This window comes from Agelaius phoeniceus, chromosome 20, assembly GCF_051311805.1.
Source record: "Agelaius phoeniceus isolate bAgePho1 chromosome 20, bAgePho1.hap1, whole genome shotgun sequence".
Classification (NCBI taxonomy): Eukaryota; Metazoa; Chordata; class Aves; order Passeriformes; family Icteridae; genus Agelaius; species Agelaius phoeniceus.
This window is the reverse complement of record NC_135284.1, coordinates 1,341,883-1,363,581: the sequence shown is the minus strand read 5'-3', so window position 1 is coordinate 1,363,581 and position 21,699 is coordinate 1,341,883. Positions and strand designations below refer to the sequence as shown.

Here is a 21,699-nt window from a genome sequence, read left to right as displayed (position 1 = left end):
TCCATTCAGGCTGCAAATCTAACAGCACTCCAAAATCCTACTTTTTTAAAGCAGGACTCACTTCAAAATCCTGATTTTTTTGAGAAGGACTCACTCCAAAATCCTGCTTTTTTTGAGAAGGACTCACTCCAAAATCCTGCTTTTTTTGAGAAGGACTCACTTCAAAATCCTGCTTTTTTTGAGAAGGACTCACTCCAAAATCCTGCTTTTTTAAAGCAGGACTCACTTCAAAATCCTGCTTTTTTGAGAAAGACTCACTCTAAAATCCTGCTTTTTTAGAGCAGGACTCACTCTAAAATCCTGCTTTTTTAGAGCAGGACTCACTCTAAAATCCTGTTCTTTTTTAGAGCAGGACTCATTCTAAAATCCTGGTTTTTTTGAGAAGGACTCACTCCAAAATCCTACTTTTTTAGAGCAGGACTCGCTCTAAAATCTTGTTTTACTCACTCTAAAATCCTGCTTTTTTAGAGCAGGACTCACTCTAAAATCCTGGTTTTTTTAGAGCAAGACTCATTCTAAAATCCTGGTTTTTTTGAGAAGGACTCACTCTAAAATCCTGGTTTTTTTAGAGCAAGACTCACTCTAAAATCTTGCTTTTTTAGAACAGGATTTACTCTAAAATCCTGCTTTTTTAGAGCAGGACTCACTCTAAAATCCTGCTTTACTCACTCTAAAATCTTCTGCTTTTGCCCAGGCTGAGCCCTCCCAGCTGCTCCTCCCAGGGCTGGCTCTGGGGAGCACGGGCCTGCCCAAACACCCCAGTGCTGGCAGGGCAGGGTCCATTCCCCCCCTGCATGCCCAGGGCTGTGCCAGGGGAAGGCTGTGACCCTGCCCAGCTCACCTGCATTGGCTTTCAGGTCCTCAGGGGTGACCATGACCACGAACCTGATGGCCCTCTCGTTCCTGAACATCTCGTAGGACCAGCGCCGGATGGACCTCATGCACTTCACTGCTGCAATGCCATTGTTGGCTATCAGCACCTGGGGGCATCAGAAGCTGGCATCAAAGAGAGTCTAAATAGCACAAAACAATCAACAATCATTGAAGAAGTTTTTTTTTCCCCCCCACACAGGTTTTTTTGCCCAGTTTGGGGCTGTGCAGTTTTTTAACCAGCATCCAGCTCATGGCCCATCTGTCAGTTCAGACAGCAGCTCCTGTTTCACCATAAAATTTTAATGTGTTATGCCTCGGTTGGATTAAAGAGCAGAAAGACTCAAATCAAATTATTAAGCATTTTTAAATACATTTCTTAATGTCTTCCAAGTCTGCTTTTGTTTTTTCTGTCTCTAAATCCCTCTGTGTCTTTCTGGCTTACTCACATCTTTTTTCTTATTACTTTTAGCTAAAATAATCAGATATTTGTTTATCACATAGAAAAAGGAAACACAATGATTCCAGGCAGAAGCACAACTTCCAAGCTCAGAAACATCAGCAATTTGATACCTGCAATGTACAGCCTTAGAGAGAGACAAGGCAGAGCTGCAGAGAGGAGCTGGAATATGCTGGGACAGGTCAGGGAGTTACCTTCTCAATGACTTTATTGCCTCCAAAACGAGTAACAAACTCTGCTGGAGAAGCCACGGTGAAATCTCGCTGCACGTCCACCTTCTTCCTGTCCCGGCCCTGCTTGACAAGGTGCAAACCAGACATGCTGGGCCTGGGGAGAGGGACAGACAGAAACAACCTGTCAGGACAGCTGGGCAGCAGCAAAACAAAGTGTGTGAGTAACGGGAAAGTTCTCTTTGGCCACGCTCCCCAGTCAGACAAGCAGAATCTCTCCTGGCCTGCAGACCCTCAGACTGGTGCTCAGTTTTACAGGGGTGACTCCTTTTAAAGTACTTTTCAGTTATTTCCAAAAGTTTCAGGTTATCTAGGAAAATCCCAGCTATGCCAACACATAAATAGGTAAAATTACATCTGCTATATGTTGCTGTCCAATACAGAACAATGCTCCACCAGATTGCTTTCAATCCATCCAGAGAAGCTGGAAACAACAGTGATTTCTGGCTTTGGCAAAACAAGCTGCAAAGATCAGGCTCTGTAAGGAAATCCTCTTGGAAAGCACAGCAAATTTATCCCCAGGTGCAAAGGAGACACCCAGACTGGCTATGGAAATCATTTTCTAGGAGTTCTCCACTACCCAGTCTTTAATATCTTCCTCAAAAGCTCTGGGAGCCAGAGGACAAATTAATCACATTACTCCTACTCCAAACACAGAAAGCCAATTTTGTGCCTGCCAAGCCCAGCCCCGTGCCCTGCCACAGCTCTTGTGTGTGGGAATGGCACAGCCACTTCCCCTCCTCCTGCTCCAGCCTGCACAGCAACACCACAGGCACAGATCCCCTTTGGCTCTGCTTTGCCAGGGTTTACAAAGCTCAGGCTGAGAGAGGAAATGCCAGGGGAGAGCACAGAGCTGCTCCTCACGCTGAGTGTCTGCCCTGGTGCAGCACGACTGGAAATCAGGGAATTCATGAGACACTTTTCATGCCACAGGCACTGAAGCTTCACCTCCCTGCTCAGCCCACAGTTCACTCGATTTTGCTGTGCTTTTCCCAAGAGTTTCCCTCCCCAGGAGCACAGGGAAGCCCTGGCAGCAGCACAGACCCTTCTGGAGGAGTGAGGATTGGGATGAGGATCTCAGCTGAGAATGAGGAATTCAGAACCCTCAGGAATGAGGATTGGGAAGGAGGATCTCAGCTCAGAATGAGGAATTCAGAACCCTCAGGAATGAGGATTGGGATGAGGATCTCAGCTGAGAATGAGGAATTCAGAATCCTCAGGAATGAGGATTGGGATGGAGGATCTCAGCTGAGAATGAGGAATTCAGAACCCTCAGGAATGAGGATTGGCAAGGAGGATCTCAGCTGAGAATGAGGAATTCAGAACCCTCAGGAATGAGCACTGGGAAGGAGGATCTCAGCTGAGAATGAGGAATTCAGAATCCTCAGGAATGAGCATTGGGAAGGAGGATCTCAGCTCAGAATGAGGAATTCAGAACCCTCAGGAATGAGGATTGGGATGGAGGATCTCAGCTCAGAATGAGGAATTCAGAATCCCTCAGGAATCTCAGCCCCAGCAGCACCAAGGGTGGTGCTGGTCACTGCAGATCTGTGCCCAGGAGCCCTCTGGATGGAACCTCTGCCCTGATCAGCTGCTCCATTGAGCAATTCCCCTGGGAACAGGGCATGGGATGCAGGCAGAGCAGCTGGGGGAGGGCACAAAGGGAAAAGCAGCACCAGGAGAAGGCAAGGCACAGGTTTCCTTCTGCCATGCCAGCCACCAGGGCCAGGGAGCCCCAGAGCTGCTGCTGGGCAGGGCTGGAGCATCCCTGCTGGAAGGAGCTGCTGCTGCAGGGGCCTGGCCACAGCCTGACAGGGAATTCCCCCTGACACTCACTCCCTCACAAAGCCCTCATGGCCACGAAGGTTTCCCCACATGGATGGAGCACAGACCCTCCTCAGCACTTCACCAGGAGCACAGGGACGCCCCAGAGCAAGGCTGTCCCTGCCAGTGACACCCTGGGACCCGTGCTAGGTCAGAACAACTCCATCCACTCGAGTATCTTATCTCAGAGAGGAGCTGAGAGCCAGAGAAAGGCACAGAACAAGCTCTGTGTGCACAGATTCGTCCCCTTGTACTTTCCCTTCCACTCAGCTGCACTTCCAGACATTGTCCCCAGACTCAGAGCTGTCCCCAAAAGTTCTCACGCTGCTGTGAACTCAGCCTGGGAATACAAGAACAAGGGCCAACAGGCAAGAAAGAGAGCAAAGGTGTAGTTAAGGTTGAATTTCTACTAAATGGATGCATTTAGGGGGTCAGAGTCTTCCTGGCAAGGAAGGAGCACAGTCCAAGGAGCCAGAGAGGTTTATGCATTACAGGTTTATTGAGAGCAGTCTCAACAAAAACAAGATAAAAATCCCAAGGTGAGGATTTGTGAACATGTTTAAATATGAACTGTCCCACCAAGAAATTACTACACACAAAGATACTGCTCCAGGCAAAATGTCAACAGAGCCTGAGGTTCATAATTCAGGATGCAACAAACATTAGGACATAAGCAACTACAGTTTGATTTGTGAGCATGCCAAGAACACCAAGTTTATTTATCAATAATCACAGGCTGCACACTGTAATCAAAACAGAAGAGTTGGGGGTTTTTTTGCAGGATAAGATGAGATAGAAACTGGACAGAAAGGAAGAAAGCACAGAGCTCTAAACTAAACAGAATAAATGCTGAGTTAGTGACTGTCACCCCTATTAATCACCTGCTAACAATTGCCATGTTTTGTGGTGGGGGAATTCTCAAAATGCTTTTCTCCCCTTTATTTGTATATATGTAACATCCTCCGTTTGTACATATACCTCTATATGTGTATAGATAATACAAGTATATTTATAAAATATCCCTCTATTTTTGTGTATGTCATAGCCTCTATATTTATATGTAATTCACCTCCATAGTTGTATATATCTAAAGTTTACCTTTATATTTCTGTATGTGAAATACACCAGTGCACAGTGCACAGCCTCGTGCATTGCACTCCCAGCACTGAAATCCAGAGGCTCCTGTGAGGAGATCTCTGAGAAAGTCCCTGTGTAATTTAGCCCCAGACAATGCTGAAATCAATTTAAATGTGAACGAGGACACGGGGGGTAGAAGTTGTGCAGAACCTCCAACTTGAAGAACCCTGATCCCCCAGCTGAGCTGCACCCTGGCACCTCTGTCACAGACTGCATGCACGGAGAGCCCAGGGGATAAAATGAGCACCAGGAGCTCAGGGAGCACCTCCAGCACAGAGCCCAGGGGATAAAATGAACACCAGGAGCTCAGGGAGCATCCCCAGCCCAGGGGCTCTGCCAGAGTTCCAGAGGATAAAATGAACATCAGGAGCTCAGAGAGCATCCCCAGCACAGAGCCCAGGGGCTGTGCCCGAGTTCCAGGGGATAAAATGAACCCCAGGAGCTCAGAGAGCATCCCCAGCACAGAGCCCAGAGGATAAAATGAACACCAGGAGCTCAGAGAGCATCCCCAGCACAGAGCCCAGGGGCTCTGCCAGAGTTCCAGAGGATAAAATGAACCCCAGGAGCTCAGAGAGCACCTCCAGCAGATGCCAGGCAGGGGAGGCAGGCAGATCAGTGATCCTTACCTCTGCAGCATGTGGTACCTCATCTCCTGACTCTGCTCTGCAGAATCCTCCATGCTGAGTGAGTGAGTGAGGAATCACCAAGCTCGGGCTGCTCACAGCTCCTCCCTGCAGCTCTGCAGCTCAAGGAGACGCTGCCAGGAGCCTCACACGGCTTCTCCTCCGAGCAGGGCCCATCCCGAGCGCCCCAGACCCCATCACCTTTGTCCCGGCTGCCCCGGCCGTGCCAGCCTCGCGGTGACAGCGACACGGTGGCGGTGACGCAGCAGAGGGACCGGCCTCCCTCCTTCCCTCCGTCACCGGAGCAGCTGATCGGGGAAGGGACAGCCCGGCCAGCGTTACGTAAGGAGCAGTGAGTAACGGAACGAGCGGCGATGGCAACGAGCCCCACCGGGGCTGCTCCGAGCACCGCAGCCTCCGGGACATCCCGCACCGGGGGCGCACCGGGAACGGGCGGCACTGCACCCACGGGACGGAGGGATGCAGCAGCACCCACGGCACGGAGGGATGCAGCAGCACCCACGGGAGGGGATGCAGCACCCACGGGAGGGAGGGATGCAGCTCCCACAGGGATGCAGCACCCACGGGAGGGATGCAGCTCCCACAGGGATGCAGCAGCACCCACGGCAGGGAGGGATGCAGTAGCACCCACAGGGATGCAGCTCCCACAGGGATGCAGCACCCACGGGAGGGATGCAGCAGCACCCACGGGAGGGATGCAGCAGCACCCACGGGAGGGAGGGATGCAGCTCAGACAGGGATGCAGCACCCACGGGAGGGATGCAGCTCCCACGGGAGGGGATGCAGCACCCAAGGGAGGGGATGCAGCAGCACCCAAGGGAGGGGATGCAGCAGCACCCAAGGGAGGGGATGCAGCAGCACCCAAGGGAGGGGATGAAGCAGCACCCAAGGGAGGGGATGCAGCAGCACCCAAGGGAGGGGATGCAGCAGCACCCAAGGGAGGGGATGCAGCAGCACCCAAGGGAGGGGATGCAGCAGCACCCAAGGGAGGGGATGCAGCAGCACCCAAGGGAGGGGATGAAGCAGCACCCAAGGGAGGGGATGCAGCAGCACCCAAGGGAGGGGATGCAGCAGCCATGAGAGAGATGCTGCAGCGCCCAAAGGGATGCAGGATCCAAGGGAATGCCAGTGCAGCACCCAGGGGGATGCAGCACCCACAGGAGGGATGCAGCAGCACCCAAGGGGATGCAGCAGCCAAGGGAAGGAGGATGCAGCACCCACAGGGAGGAGGACCCAGCACCCATGGGAATCCTGCCCAGGTGAGCACAGCCCCAGCTGCTGCAGGCTCTGTGACCCCAGGGGTTCAGTGCATTTGTAGGATTGCAACAGCCTGGCTGTAACAGCCCTAGGCATTGCTTTAGCCCTAGAAATCTCAAAAATAGCCCAAAACACTTATCCTCACAAAACAAACCCCTCTCTCAACCTTCTCCACATCTCTAGGGTACTTTAACCCCTTAATCCACCGCCTAAGCATAACCAACCTCCTCAACAGAGGACAAAACCTTGCCTCTCACCTAACTGACCTTTCCTGATCCAAAATACCAGGCCCAAAAGGACCAACCAACCTACAACTACAGCAACCAACGTGGGGCTGTCAGCAGGGCTGGGGAGGTGACAGGGACAGCTCTCCAGGGCTGCAGAGAGGAATGGCAGAGGCAGCTTGTGCAGGCACACACACACAGCGTGACACAGCTCCTGCAGGGGAAGCCCTGGCTTTGACCTACGGGTCCAAACAAATGGAACCTGACTCAGCTCTGACACGAGCTGAGCCTCAGGATTTCAGGGAATCAAATAAAGGAGGCAGCACAGAACAGAAGCAGCCCCCTCTGCACTGCCTGGCAGATAACTTCCCTTCCCTGCTAACAGAGAATGCCAGCATCAGCCCAGGCAGGTCTTTAGCCCAAAGCTGGAATTTTTACAGAGCCCAAATGGGTACAAGCTGCCAGGATTCCTCCCAAATAACCAAGTGCCAACAGTTTGGCAGAAGTTCCTTTCCCAGCCACACACCTGGCTGCTCACCTGCCATGCCAGGTGCATTTGGAACAGGACCATTCCCAGCATGGGAATGATGACCCTGACACTCAAAACATCCACTGAATCCACATCAATCCACATAAACAGCCAACTTTAAATCAAATTAATATCCATAATCCAGTTCCTAAACTTACAGAGTACCAAAAGAGTTTTACTTTTCCATCCTCATGAAGTATAAAACTCCACATGTTCCCAGAGCAGCAAACAGCCCAAAACTCTCCAGGTCAAGCCCTGGCACCAAGATAAAAGTGAACAACAACAACAAAAACAACAGCAGCAGAGGGTTGTGCAGCAGAGTGAGAGGAACTGGAGTCCCTGGCAGGGAGCCCTCCCGTGCTCTTTGGCAGAGTTCAGGTGTTGGACAGATCTGATCTGCACAACACCAGAATGGACCCTTTCACACCAGGTGGGGCAGGTGGGGAGTCTCACATTAAATTCACCACAGTGAGATTGGTTATCTCTCAGGCACAAGGATCAGATAAGTGAGCACGTGGCTGTCACACTGGGGTGTCCCAGCCAGGGAATCTCTGCAGAAGCTCCCAGCAAATGACTGAATTTAGAGAGGACATTTCTGTTAACCGAGGCTAAAGGGAGCAAAACAACACCAAAATAAGAATACAGCCTCTGAGAGGCAGGCAGAGCTATAGAGTGTGTCTGCTCAGGGAGCAGAGCAGCTTCCAGGGAAGGAAGGAGCTGCAATTCCCACGTGCAATTCCCACCTTATCAGTACAACCAGGCACAGCCACGAGGCCAAACCACCTCCTTCTCTTTCAACAGAGAGAGGAGGAAGTCAGCTTTTCACTCCAGGTGGATGAAGTTCATGGCCTTAAGCTGAAGGAGGGCAGGTTCAGGTTAGAAATTAAGCAGAAATTCCTCCCTGTGAGGCTGGGGAGGGCTTGGCACAGGGTGCTCAGAGAAGCTGGGGCTGCCCCATCCCTGGAAGCACCCACGGCCAGGCTGGGATAGAGGAAGGTTTCCCTTCCTCAGAAATCAGCCCACACAGGAGCTCCAGCACCACCTGACAGCACAGAGCCAGAGGGGGAATCTTTTCTGAGGGCAGAGAGATGAGAAGAAGGGGAAGCACGACCAGAAAGTTTCCCTGTGCGCCTGTGATGTGCAAGCTAAACCAGGCAGGGAGACTCCTTCAGCTGAGGTGCTCAGACAGCACAATTGTGTTTGTGCATACATTTTATTGTATACATTATCATTTATCCTGGCCCTGCAGACAGCCTGGAACAGCAAGGATTTCTCCTCCATGCAGCAGAGGAGAAATCCCCTGTGCAGCAGCCCCACAGACCCCACAGCACATTTGTGCCTCCCTGCCCACAGCTGGCCCGAAACCACAGCAGCACCAACAGCTCCAGAGCATCAATGCTCCTCAGTGCAGCTCCCAGCCACAACCTGCTGGGCTGCAAAAAGAAGGAATTTTTTTCCATTCAGAAGAGGCTCAAAAGGATCTTTCATTGCGCTCAGGGCTCTGTGCAGCCACTCTAAGCAGGCACCTTGTCCCACTGCCAGGCTGGGCACGCTCAGCCGCTGCTGCCCAGCCTAAAATCGAGGCTTTTGGCCAGATTTCCTTTAGCAGATGATTAGTTCTGCTTAAGCATCTCCATAATTCATTGAGACACTGAGAAGTCCAACCAGAGTTAGGAGCAACCATCTAAACTCTGCGGGCTTCAAGTGAGGTAACAGCTGAACTCCATCCAAAAATTTGCCTTTCAGCTGATACAAGTGGATTGTCAGGTGACTCTGTGCACCCATGTCACTGCTTATGAAACCAGAGCCCTGATGTACAAATACCAGAAGACATCCAGGTTTTGTTCTATTTTAAACAAGAATTTGATACAAGATACCGTCTCGGAAACTAGGAATTAAATTTAGCAATAATCAACAATTTATTAAACAAGAGAGATGGGCCCAAAGTACTTTCCAAGTGGCATTTATGGAGGAATTTACTTAATTTGCCACTAAAACTTCAGAAAGGAGCACAGCAACTCTGTAAGAGGTCACTTCAAGGAAAACTGTCTGCCAGCAGGACTGGTTGGAAGGGCTGATGGAAACTTCTGAACTCAGAGACAACACAGGCAGAAAAAGGGGAAAAAAAAATTTGGCAGGCTTGGTTTTATTATTGGATGGTGCAAAGTGCTACAGAGACCCTCTGAGCACTCAGTCTGGGTGGTTGCTGTCCCCACACACCAGCTTTGGGGTGCTGATGACCCACACAGCAATTGAAAGTTCATTTTTAACCCTCAGAGCAGCAGCCAGCTGGCACACCTGAAGGGCTCCATGGATGTCCAGGGCAGGAGAGCCCAGAGTGCACAGCCTGTCCCAGCAGGAGTGACTTTAGCAACAGCATGAACACTGCACCAGATCAATAAGGTCACACAAACCTGCCCTCACAGGCCCTGTGGCAGCTGAGTAAATCCTGCATTTTAATTGGGATTGCTCCCTGAGGGCTGTTCTGCAGCAAAGCCCCTCACCCCAAACAGAGCCATCTCTATTTTAACCCTGTGGGAAAGTCACCAGCAAATGGAAAGGGTTTTGGCAACTTGCTCCAAAAGTTATGCTCCCTTGGACCTGCACCTTGTGTCCAGGTGTACAGAACTGCCTGTGAAATTTCCTTTATCACCTTACACAGCGTGGTACCTTTGTGAGCACCAAAAGGAAGCTGGAAGCCAGAGCACCTCTGTCCCATTAACTGACACAAAGTGACTCCAGGCAAGTTGCTGAACTTGTCTTTGCTGTTGTCTTTGTCTCAGTTTCTCCATCTGCAAACATGATTTAGAAATCTCCTGATGAAAGGGACAACCATCCTGAAAAGTATTTCAGCTCACCTGAGTTTATCTTAGAAAAACAGCCCATAAATGCTGTAACTTTTCTATTTGAATTGGCATTTCTCTCCAATTTAACTCAAAAGTCAAGTGCTCCCCAAAGGGGCTGCCAAAGTAAGCAGGTTACAACAGAGGTGCCCAAGGTTGCACACCTATTGCACTCTGGGGCCAGACACTGTCCTGAAAGTTCCTTCCTCTGACATTTCCATTTACACATTTGTGGTCAGGAACAGAAGGAATTGGATGAGCACCTAAGCTGTATATAGTTACAGTTTCCTGCTTCAAAATCACCCCTTTTGTGCTGCCAGATCACAGGCTGTGGAAAGGCAACCCTCTGTAAATTTGCTTTAAGGTTTTGCATCAGCTGTGCAAGTGCCAGCTGGCTGGACATGGACAGCTCTGTCAGGCACAGAGCAATGTCCCCCCTCTGCCCCATCCTGGGCTTTGGGACTGTGTGATCCCAGAGCTTCTCCCTCAACTGGGAAGGGAAACACCATAAAAAAAGGAGAGATTATAATCTTTTCACTTTTCCTTAGCCTGCACAAGCAAAGAAACCAGTAAAACACAAAACAAGGATTAGCTGGTTGTGTAAATATCTAGCACTGGTCAGGAAACCTTGCTGGAATCAAAATTCCTTCAAAAGCAGCACAGCAAAGGCAGTGAGGGGCTGTCCAGGAAAACTGGAGTGGGATCCACACTGTCCTGGGTGTTCCTGGGATGGGAAGGCACAGGCAGACAGAGCAGAGCCCCTGGAATATGGCAAACAAACAGAGGACCCATGGCAGAGTGAAGCCAGGCTGCCCAGGCACTGAGACAATGATCTGTACATGAGGAGTGCCCAGAGTACAACAGGGAGCATCCCACAGGCACACCCCTCCCCTGGAATGGAAATCAGCACCACCTGAAATAAAGGGGCCTTTGGACCAGGGAACAGCATCAGCACCACCCCAAGAGCCCAGCTCATGGCTCACTCGTAGAGAATCAGGGTGGGGCAGCCCCGAGACCAGCCCTGAGCTCAGGCAGCAGCCACCACATGAAATCTTGGTTTATCACCACACTGCAGGACTCCAGGCTTTACTACAACCTGCACAGTTTTCCCTGTTCTAACAAAAAAATTCCAGTATGGAGCCACTGCTCCTTCCCACTGCCAATTCTCTGGCTACACCGAAAGCAGCAAATCCATGCAAAGACAAAACAGGCAAATATTGTTCTTGCTCTCAACAAACAGGGCCCAGAAAAACCACACACAACTGAAAACTTGAAACGTCTCAGTGAAGACATTTCCATTTTCTGAAACCAGGACAAGACAGGCAAGGTGCTTAAGGAATCTAGGCACAAATATTTCACTAAAACCAAAGGGTTTGATACAACAAACATACAAGAGGTCATTAAGAAACAGAATGCCAGAGGGACGCTTGAAGCTAAACACAGGTATAACGCTGAATCTTTGGATTATCTTTGGAACTGACAGGGTAAAAAGACTGGAGAACTTAAATTAACTATTTTATTTAACGGAGAACTTTGATTTAACTCTGTATCCATACCTCATGTGGCTTAACTATTTTATTTAATGGAGAACTTTGATTTAACTCTGTATCCATACCTCACATGGCTTAACTATTTTATTTATTGGAGAATTTTGATTTAACTATGTATCCATACATCATGTGGCTTAACTATTTTATTTAATGGAGAACTTTGATTTAACTGCGCCCATACCTCATGTGAGAACTTTGATTTAACTCTGTGTCCATACCTCATGTGGGTTAACTATTTTATTTAACAGAGAACTTAGATATAACTCTGTGTCCATACCTTACATGGCTTAACTATTTTATTTAATGGAGAACTTTGATTTAACTCTATCCATACCTCATGTGGGTTAACTATTTTATTTAATGGAGAACTTTGATTTAACTCTGTCCATACCTCATGTGGGTTAACTATTTTATTTAACAGAGAACTTTGATTTAACTCTATCCATACCTCATGTGGGTTAACTATTTTATTTAACGGAGAACTTTGATTTAACTCTATCCATACCTCATGTGGGTTAACTATTTTATTTAACGGAGAACTTTGATTTAACTCTGTCCATACCTCATGTGGCTGGCCGGGCCATCCTGAGCATTGGGGAGCCCCAGGTCCGAGAGGGAGTCGGAGCAGACTGAGGCAGGGGACAGGGACCTCTCCTTCTCCTCCAGCAGGTCCAGTTTCACCAAGGAGCTGGTCTCGTCCTCGGAGTTGTCCTCGGACACGGAGCCGATGATGAAGCGCGAGTGAGCGCTGGCATCCACAGCTTTGCTGGCCTCAGAGGACTCCTCCATGGCTCCCCCAAACTGGGCTCTCAGCACTGCAGAATAAAGGACAAAACCAAACCCGAGGTGAACAGCCACCCCTGCAGGGCAAAGCAAGGTGCACTGATGGGAAATGAAACGTTAGAAGGGCAGAGCTGAACCCTGAGTGTGGATCAAAACCAGTTCTGCTCCAAGCACTGATTTCCCTGCTTGCACAAGGACTCTCCCACCTCAGACAAAGCTGCAGGAGTCAGTCAAAAGAAAAAAAAAAGAAAAAAAAAACCACCAAAACTACCCCACACACCAGACCCAAAACCTACAGACACAGGCAGGGGACCCCAAGTATCAAAATTCCGAGGACCAGAGAATCCCTGGCTGGTTTGGGTTGGAAGGGACCTTAAATCTCATCTCATCCCCTACACTTTCACCAGTCCAGGCTGCTCCTGTCCTTGGACACTCCCAGGGATGGGTCTGTTCCAGTATTCCAACAAGGAATGAAAGCATTTTCTTGAAAGTCAAAAGAATAATTTCAACTGAGGAAGGAAAACAAAGGAACACCCCACAGCACAAAGGTGGGATGGGGAATAAACATTTGATACCCCTGCTCTGGCTGACTTTGCTGCACTCACACGACAGCTGCAAACACACATTAGGAACTGAGGAGTGCACTCACCTCTGGATATCCGTGCAATCTGCGCCCTGAGCCACTTCCAAAACGAACTGGGAAAGAAAAGAATTAGGAAGCAAACGTTAGGGTTATAATGAAGCATATCCCGTGTGTGTTTTCCTGTTTACACCACCAAAACCATCCCAAAGAGCCCCACAGGCACACCACAGGCTGGCTGGCTTGCTCCAGGTACAGACTAAGCCAGGAGCTAAACCTGCAGTGGCCCAGCCCAGCCCTGGCACCTCCTGCTGGTCTCCATCCTTCTGGAATCTTCTGAGACCCCACTGTCCCAGCTGCCAGGAACAGCGGGGTGTGCCAGCACTCCCTATGGTACCAAACCCTTCCTGTCCCCTTCTGGCCAGTTCCAGCTGAACCCCAGGGAGGGAAAGGCTCATCAGCCCCGCTAATTACAGCCCCGTTAGCCAAGGATGCAGCACCAAAACCTGGCCCGTGGCGTCACAGCAACGGTGGTGTCACAGCAATGGGACATGATGGGGCCTCAATGGGAGCCCAGAGAGGTATTTACAGCCAGAGCAATCCCTGAACACCCCAGTGCTGCTCTCCATCAGTGACTGAGAGCTGAGAACTCATCCAACTGGCTCCTGCACTCCTGCCACGAAGGTGCTCGCCTGAATTATTCAGATCAAATCCCGTGTTGACATCACTCCTCCCACAAACTCCACTTGCCCCGTGGCCACGGGCACTTCATTTGGCAGAGGCATCATTAACCATTTTATAACTGAAAAGACACAAATATCTGTCTGACATGGACATTAAAAACATTAAAAAATGGGGTTTTTTTGAGGGTAGAGATGAGAAGAAGAGGAAACATGACCAGAAAGTTTCCCGGTGCACCTGTGATGTGCAAGCTAAACCCTGCAGGGAGACTCCTTTAGCTGAGGTGCTCAGACAGCACAAATCCAATTTTGTTTGTGCATGCAAAGATGCACACAGTATTTATGTGGATATTTATGTGGATATTTATCCTGGCACCAGATCTTTTCTGAAGTTTTTCATGCAGACACATTTACTGTTGGCACAATCGCCAGCACCGAAGAGGTTGGGATGCAGCCAAACTAACTCCAGCCCCACTTCATTGAAGAAAACCTTTTCTAATTTCAATAACTAATAGATTAATGAGCAAGTTTCAAGGATTTTGGGGTTTTCAGAAGCAGAGGAACAGAAAGGGAGGTGTTTCACTCAAATATTACGTGAGAAACCATCCAGCCAAAGCCAGGCACTGCCACACTCACCCAAGGTCACTCCAGCACCTCGTTTGTCCAATTCAGCTCCCAAAAACCCAGCTGCTATCCATGACACCCCACTCAGGTCCATTTCCCAAGGCACTTCCAAGCCCTGGGAGCCAGTCCCAGAGCCAGCAGTTCCGCTGGGGTTGTGCAATCAGTGCTGGAGTGATAAGCTTGGTTGTTCTCAGCACACCGAGAGGCCTCGTTCATATTTAAATTAATTTCAGCATTGTCTGGGGCTAAATTACACAGGGACTTTCTCAGAGATCTCCTCACAGGAGCCTCTGGATTTCAGTGCTGGGAGTGCAATGCACAAGGCTGTGCACTGTACACTGGTGTATTGCACATACAGAAATATAAAGGTAAACTTTAGATATATACAACTATGGAGGTGAATTACATATAAATATAGAGGCTATGACATACACAAAAATAGACTTACAGTAGCTAGACACATATAGAGGTATATTTTATAAATATACTTGTACTATCTATACACATACAGAGGTATATTTTATAAATGTACTATCTATACACATATAGAGGTATATGTACAAACACAGAGGTGTGTTACATATATACAAATAAAGGGGTATATTTACGTACTTCTGCAGATTGTATTGGCTCCCTGAAATGCAGCTGCCACAGTTCCATTTTTACACAAGCATCTGGAATTCAGCTGAGCACCAGGACAAACCTGTGTGTCACAAACCACTGCACACGTAGAGTTTGTTTCAATAATGCTGAACCAGACCCTACAGCCCAAAATTATCCAGACCCTCAGCTGTGCACAGCCCCTGCACCCCCTTCCAGCAGCCTGCCCAACAGGTAACTCCTGCAGAGACTGAGAGGAAGCTGCAGTTTGGGGGAGGATGAACACTGAGAGCTCAGGGAACAGCCCTGAGCCTGCCCAGATGCAGGAACACATTCAGGCACAGCTGGATCCACACAGACCCAGCCGTGCTGAGCTCCCTGCTCCAGGGAAATCAGCTCCACTCCCAGCAGCTGTCCAGGCACCTCACACCCAGATCCGTGCTACCAGCAGGGAAAACTCTGCAACCCAAACCCAGAAAGTGCCCGAGGCAAAACCAGCCCCACTTCACTCCTCCACAGCTCTGCTGCTACCATTACTCACATCTTCGGCCTGACCCTGAAATGCACTGGTAAGAATACCAGACTTTAGAAGTTTTATAACAGCTTCGCCTTAAAATCACTTTTAATTCTGTAAAAATATACCCAGGCATGAAACTTGGGCAACGACAGGTGGAAATTAAAGTTCCCTGTTTTTCTCTAACTATCCCATTCTGAAGACAAATCCACAGGTGAAGAGAACATCAGTATTTCAGTGGGCTCTTTCAAAGAATCACAGTATCACTCCTACCACATTGATGTGGCATATGAAAAGCAAATTAATCAAACTAGCTGTGTTCAAATGCCTCCTGATTAGAGCTGTGGCATTGCTGATCAACGCGAATCGCTTTAAAGTGACGAAATGGATTTGTGCTCTCACCTGGAGAAACGCAGAAAACAACTGAGCAAAAAAAAAAAACGGTAAAACCAGATGAAAACAGAGTAAAAAATCAGCAGGGTGCTCACCTGTACCAGGGCTGGGGGCGGGAGTTCCAGCTCGGGAGAGAAGGGAGCTCCCTGCAGCAGAGGGTCCCCAGCTCGGAACAGCCCGGGGCTCCCTGGCCACGCTGTTTTAACACAGCCCCACCTGAGCCTGCCCCACCTGAGCCTGCCTCCTGGTTAATCATTGGGCATTGCCTCATCCCGGCCCAAAACACAACCAAACACAGCCCAACGGCCCCAGAGCTGTGCTCCGAGGGCTCCTCACAACCTCCCCGGGCAGAGAAAGAGCCAAAGGTGATGGAGAGTGCCCAGAGGAGGGACAGGGCATGGGAAAGGGTCTGGAGGGGCCTCAGGAGCGGAGCTGAGGGTTTGTCCAGCTGGAGCAGACTGAGGGGACACTCACCAGGGGCTGCAGCTCCAAATTCTGCTCCCTGTGACCCGAAGGAACAGCTGGAGCTGTGCCAGGGCAGGGCTAGGCTGGGTATTAAGGGAAAAACAACCACCTAGAACTTTCCACCTGTGGATGTAGAATGACAGAATTGTGGAACATCCTGAGCTGGGAGGGACCCACAGGACCATCCAGGCCAGCTCAGACACCCCAAAATCCCACCCTGGGCATCCCTGGAGCTCTGGCAGCCTCGGGGCCGTGCCCTGGGGAGCCTGGGCAGTGCCAGCACCCTCGGGGGAAGAGCTGTCTCCCATTATCCAGCCCAAACCTCCAGAGACCACAATAAGAGCCTGTATTTACAGCTATCCCAGTTTGCTAAAACACTCGAGACTGTCTGAATCCCACTGTCTTGGAGAGATTTTGGCATCACTTAAACACTTTGCTGAATATTTCCTGCCTGCTAAACTGGAACAGACTCCACTCACGCTTCAGATACTTTCAAACGCAGGACTTATTCTAAACTTCTTCAAGAATATCTAGGAGAATGGAAGGGCAAGAACAACAATTTGGTTTGCCAATCTGCTTTTAGAACTTGACTGGTTCTGAGCATCTCAGGGCTGCTCTGAGCCCCTCGGCGGGACCGGACCCAGACTGCTCCCCAGGATCCCGAGAGTGCCCAGGGACAGCGGCAGGGTGAGGCGGAGGAGGGATGCCCGAGCCCGGCCCCGGCCCGGCCCCGGCCCGGCCCCGGCCCGTCGGTGCCGGACTCTCCGCCGCCCACGTGCTGCTCCTTTCAGGCTGCGGGGGACCGGAGAGGCCACGCGAGCGACGGCACCGGCTCAGCGCGGCCCGGCCCGGCCGGAGCGCGTGGAACCGGGAGGGAACCGGGCGGGAACCGGGCGGCGGCTGCTGCGGCGGGCAGGGGCGGCTCCGGCCCGGGAGACCCCCGCCCGTCCCGGCTCGGCTCAGCTCGGCCCGGCCCGGCATGCCGCCATCTCCCGCCGGCACAGCTCGGCACGGCACGGCATGGCCCGGCCGCCTCCCGCCGGCGCGGCGCCCGGCCAGGTCCCGCCCGCCCGGCACGGCATGGCCTGGCCATCTCCCGCGGCACGGCCCGGCCCGGCCCGGCCCCGCCCAGCCCCGCGCGCCGCCGCCCGCCGGTGCCGCGAGCCCCCCGCGCTCCCGGCCCCCCCCTCCGCGGCGCGGCCCCGCCCTCACCTCACGGTGCCGGTGCAGCGGAGCCGCCGCGGGCCCCCGGCCTGGCGCTCCCCGCCACGGCCCCGCCCCGGGCCCGCCCCGCGCCGCCCGGGCCCCGCCCCCGCACCGCCCCCCGGTGGTGTGATCGGGGTTACCTCGGGTCAGGCCCCGCGCGCCCCGCCCCGCGCGCGTCCCGCCCCTCGCGCGCTCCCATTGGCTGCCGCCCGGGCCGCGGCGGGGGGCGTGACCAATGGGGAGGTGCCGCGGGGGCGGGGCCCGTGGGGCGATGCCCGTGGCCTGAGAGACGGGCGGGGCCGCGCCTGGGCTCGAAGCCGCGACCCTCGGGACAGCCGCGACCCCCGGGGCAACCGGGACCCCCGGGACAGCCAGGATCCCCGGGACAGCCGGGGCAACCGGGACAGCCGCGACCCCCGGGACAGCAGGGGCATCGTTCCTGGGAGGGAAGGCCGAGAGGGCTGGCCTTGCTCAGCCTCGACACGAGGTGACCAAAGTGACCTCGCCAGTGCCCATCGGTGTCTATGGTGGGGCCCAATCTGGAGCAGGTTCCTCTCGGTGGTGCCCAGCAACAGCACAAGGGAAAACAGGCAGGGACTGATGCACACAAAGCCCCACGTGAACACGAGGAAGAGCTTTCCTGTGCAGGTGATGGTGTGCGGGAACAGAGACCGGGCAGGTGTGCAGTGTCCTGACTGCAGCATGGTCTGGAGCAGCCCTGTGCCGTGGGCTCTGCCGTGACCCTCCTGCAGCAGGGACAGGACCAGGTGCCCCCTGAGTGTGGGAGCAGCAGTCCCCTGGCTGTCCCTGTCCCACGTGGCTCGGGGACACTGCCCTGTCCCCGCCTTGGCACAGGCAGGGGGCACAGGGCTGATAACAGGTGCTGAGGACACGGCCAAGCAGGGCCAGGCACTGCCAGCGCCTCTCCTGCATGGCTCTGACCTTCAGCTGCTTGTTCTGCTGACAGACAATGGTTTAAAGAACTCCTCCTCCTCTCTTTTTTCTCACATTTTGTGTTTTATTTGAACTCTGTGCCGTTACAGGGTTGCTGAAATTCAAATGGAAGGAGTAGCACGAGTTTAGATGCTAATGCTGCTGGATCTGGTGAGCTGTGCAGGCTGATCCTGCTGGAGGTGCCTGAGGATCTGCACAGAAGTGGGATCCACTGCTCCCAAATACAGATAATTTCCACCAAGGCAGTGGTCAGCAGGTGTGAGACTGCAGGAAACTGCCCATCATGGGATGGATGCCCACTGCAGGCAAGAAATACCCAGAAAATCCAATCTGGGGCTTTGGAGTTAATAAAATTATTGGGGGAACAGAGCATATTCTCACATCCATTGGACTAAATCTGGAAAATTTGGGCATGGACACTTTTATTTATATTTCTGTAGACATAAATGCATAGCTATAGATGTGTCTTCCACACAAAGAATCCTCCTCTGAGTGAGTATTTCATGGAGGAGCTGAAGAGAAGGGTTTGGTGTTGGTTAATCCTCCCCAGTGCTAAATCCCAAGTGCTGCAGGAGTGAGGGGGAGTGCTTGGCTTGCTGAGGGGCTGGTCCCAAATCACTGATAATAACTACATACAGAACTTACCACACCAGAGATTACAACAGGCTCTGAGTTCATCCTGGCTGCTGCTCCCAGAGCTCCAGGCCTGCTAAAACCTGCACCTGCACTCTGCCTGCCCAGCCCAGCACATCCAGCCAGCTCCAAACGCTGTCCAAACACTGCTGGGGAGGGATTGCTTCACACTCTGAAATCCTGCAGCAACTCCTCCAGTCAAGGGCACACAGAGGCATGAACACGTGGAAAAGAGAGAGTTAAAGACATTAACCTTAAAAACCCAGCGTGGATTTGGATTTGGAAGGAAATAAAATAAGAAAATTGTTATTTTTTTGGGCTATGAAGATGGTGGAGGGTCTGGAGGGGAAGGCACGTGGAATGATCAGGTGGGGGACAGTGAGGCTGATCCTTGTGGGGCCCTTCCAGCTCAGGAGATTCCATGAAATTCAACTGGTGACAGACATCCATCCCCATGCCTGGATGTGGTCTTTTCCACATAACAATCCAGGTCTTTTCCAACATAACAATCCTAGGATTCAAGTCTGGGCAGGAATAATCCGTGTTTTAATTGTTTCACAGGGTTCAGACACACTTTGCAATGGGTTTCTTTTAAATGTTTGAATCATAACCGTGTTGTGCTTTGGAGGAGGGGTGGTAAATGCACCTGACACCCTTTCCCTGTCCTGCTCCAAAGCTGGCCACAGTTATTTACTCTCATTCCATGACTTCCAAGCATGTGCACTGGGAACTCATGCCACCCTGCTCTCTCGAAATAAAAGGAAGTTTAGCCTGAGTTAACAAACTCCAAAACACACAGGGGAAATGTTTTTACCTCCCGTGACGCCAAGTGCTGGTTCCACCTCTCCTGACCAGGCTCTGGTGACACCCCCAGTGCAAACACAGCCAGATCAGCCCGGGTGAGGGGTCGGTGACACTGCCAGCCTGGCACCACGCGTGTCCTGGCAGCCAAGGAACAGAGAGAAAGGTCAGATCACCTTTCAAAGCCAAACACCAGCCCTCCAGGCTCTACTGGCTCTTGTTTTAAACACAAACATCTTAATTTAAATAACGCCGATGCTTATGAGAAAGCGTTCTGGATTCTCTGGAGCCTCGGCCAACTGAAACGTCGGCGTTTATTTGGGATTGAACAGAAATATTTCATCCTTCCATGCCGGGGGACACACACGTGTGGTTAGCGAGCACCCCAAAGCCCGAAGCTCTGCAGGAAAAGGTGATTTCCATCGCCACCGTGTGTCCGAGGCAGAAAACGCCACAAAACCTCCACCCAACAGCGCCGAGAAATCCCACCGAGAGCAGGGAGAGAGAGCCCTGACAATGCTCCCCCGATTTCTGTGTGTGTGGCCTCCGGGTTTGCTGGCACAGCTGCCCCAAAACTGCTGTGGTTCACCTGGGGCTCAGCCTGCGCTGGGCTGCAGGGGAGCAGTGAAATGATCAGCAAATAATTCCAAACAGCAAATGAAAGTGACCTCACTCACTAAATGACCACGTTTTAGTGACCACGTTCACTAAAACCTCCGAGTAGCAGCGTGTGAGCACTGAATTCATTCCAGAGTATCCACCTGGATCTTCCTGGAGTGCAACTGGAGGCACAAAGAGGTTGGGAGTTGAGCTGAGACCCTTTGGAAAAACCTCTAAGACTCCATGGATTTTTAATGTTCCTTATGATTATTTTTTTCATTGCCATGCCAGAGGCATAACAGGAAGACCCTCAACACTGAAATATCTGAAGTTCACAGAAAGCTGCAAGCTTCAGGACAGCATTTTTACCTTGCAAATGCATCACCTTTCCTGGGAACAGCAGGAACCAGATCCCCACATGCTGATTCCTTCCCTTAACCACCCAGAGTCCTAATTCCCAGATGCAGGAAAAACCTGTTAGCAGAAGCAATAAATATTTCATTGACATTCCACACTTTGCCTCTCCCAAATTCTAATTTTTTTTTCCCATAATTTTTCACATGCAAAAGGAAAAAGCTGCCAGCATTTTCAATCTTGTTGGTAAATGGCTCAGACAAGGAGCAGAGATGGACAGGGAGGAATGGCTCAGACTGCCAGAGGGCAGGGTTAGATGGAATATTGGGAAGGAGCTCTGCCCTGTGAGGGTGGGCAGGCCCTGGCACAGGCTCCACATCCCTGGCAGTGTCCCAGGCCAGGCTGGATGGGTTTGGAGCACCCGGCACAGTGGAAGGTGTCCGTGCCATGGCAGGGTGGCACTGGATGATCCTGAAGGTTCCTTTCACCCAAACCGCTCCGGGATTTTCTCTGTTGTTTGTGTTCTAATCCCCCACAGGCCCGTTCCCCCCGTCCCTGCTTCACAAGGCCACCCACAGTGCCACGGGAGCCCTTTCCCATGAAAATCACCCCTTCCCACCTCAGGAGCTGCCGGGGGGAGGCCGAACGCCGTCAGGAGCCGGGGGCAGCTGCTCCGGTGAACGTGGGAGGAGCGCGGGGCTGTCCCGGGCGGTCAGAGGGGCCCGGGGCAGTTCCCCGCGGGACACGGGGCTGGCACGGCCTCTGCCGGTGCCGCGGTGCGACCCCGGTCCGTCCCCAGCCCCGCTCCCTGCCCAGCCCCGCTCCCGCTGTCCCGATCCCTGCCCTGTCCCGGTCCCTGCCCAGCCCCGCTCCCGCTGTCCCGCTCCCGCTGTCCCGCTCCCGCTGTCCCGCTCCCGCTGTCCCGCTCCCGCTGTCCCGCTCCC

At 51.9% G+C, this 21,699-nt stretch overlaps 1 protein-coding gene and 1 long non-coding RNA gene across 5 annotated transcripts in view; both read right to left on the bottom strand.

The window, feature by feature from the left end:
- The window catches only part of ACACA (acetyl-CoA carboxylase alpha), a 107,690-nt gene extending 90,180 nt beyond the window's left edge, over nt 1–17,510 (bottom strand). Inside the window, exons 1-5 of one of the 4 annotated variants that reach the window (XM_054646889.2) lie at nt 17,420–17,510; nt 13,001–13,047; nt 12,131–12,383; nt 1,525–1,657; nt 842–980 (exon numbers count right to left, since the gene is read on the bottom strand). In XM_054646889.2, coding sequence (XP_054502864.1) covers nt 842–980; nt 1,525–1,657; nt 12,131–12,357 — 499 coding nt within the window. In that variant the 5' untranslated portion in view covers nt 12,358–12,383; nt 13,001–13,047; nt 17,420–17,510. Of the gene's footprint in view, nt 1–841; nt 981–1,524; nt 1,658–5,147; nt 5,459–12,130; nt 12,384–13,000; nt 13,101–17,419 lie in introns of those variants that run through there. The other 3 variants (XM_077188816.1, XM_077188815.1, XM_054646890.2) reach the window with 3 other exon arrangements.
- Nucleotides 17,511–18,406: 896 nt separating this feature from the next.
- Nucleotides 18,407–21,646, bottom strand: LOC129129277 (uncharacterized). Its single transcript, XR_013184858.1, has 2 exons — nt 21,375–21,646; nt 18,407–20,875 (listed from the first exon to the last, which is right to left on the bottom strand). It is a non-coding gene; the product is annotated as an uncharacterized LOC129129277 (long non-coding RNA).
- Between the last annotated feature and the right edge of the window lie 53 nt (nt 21,647–21,699).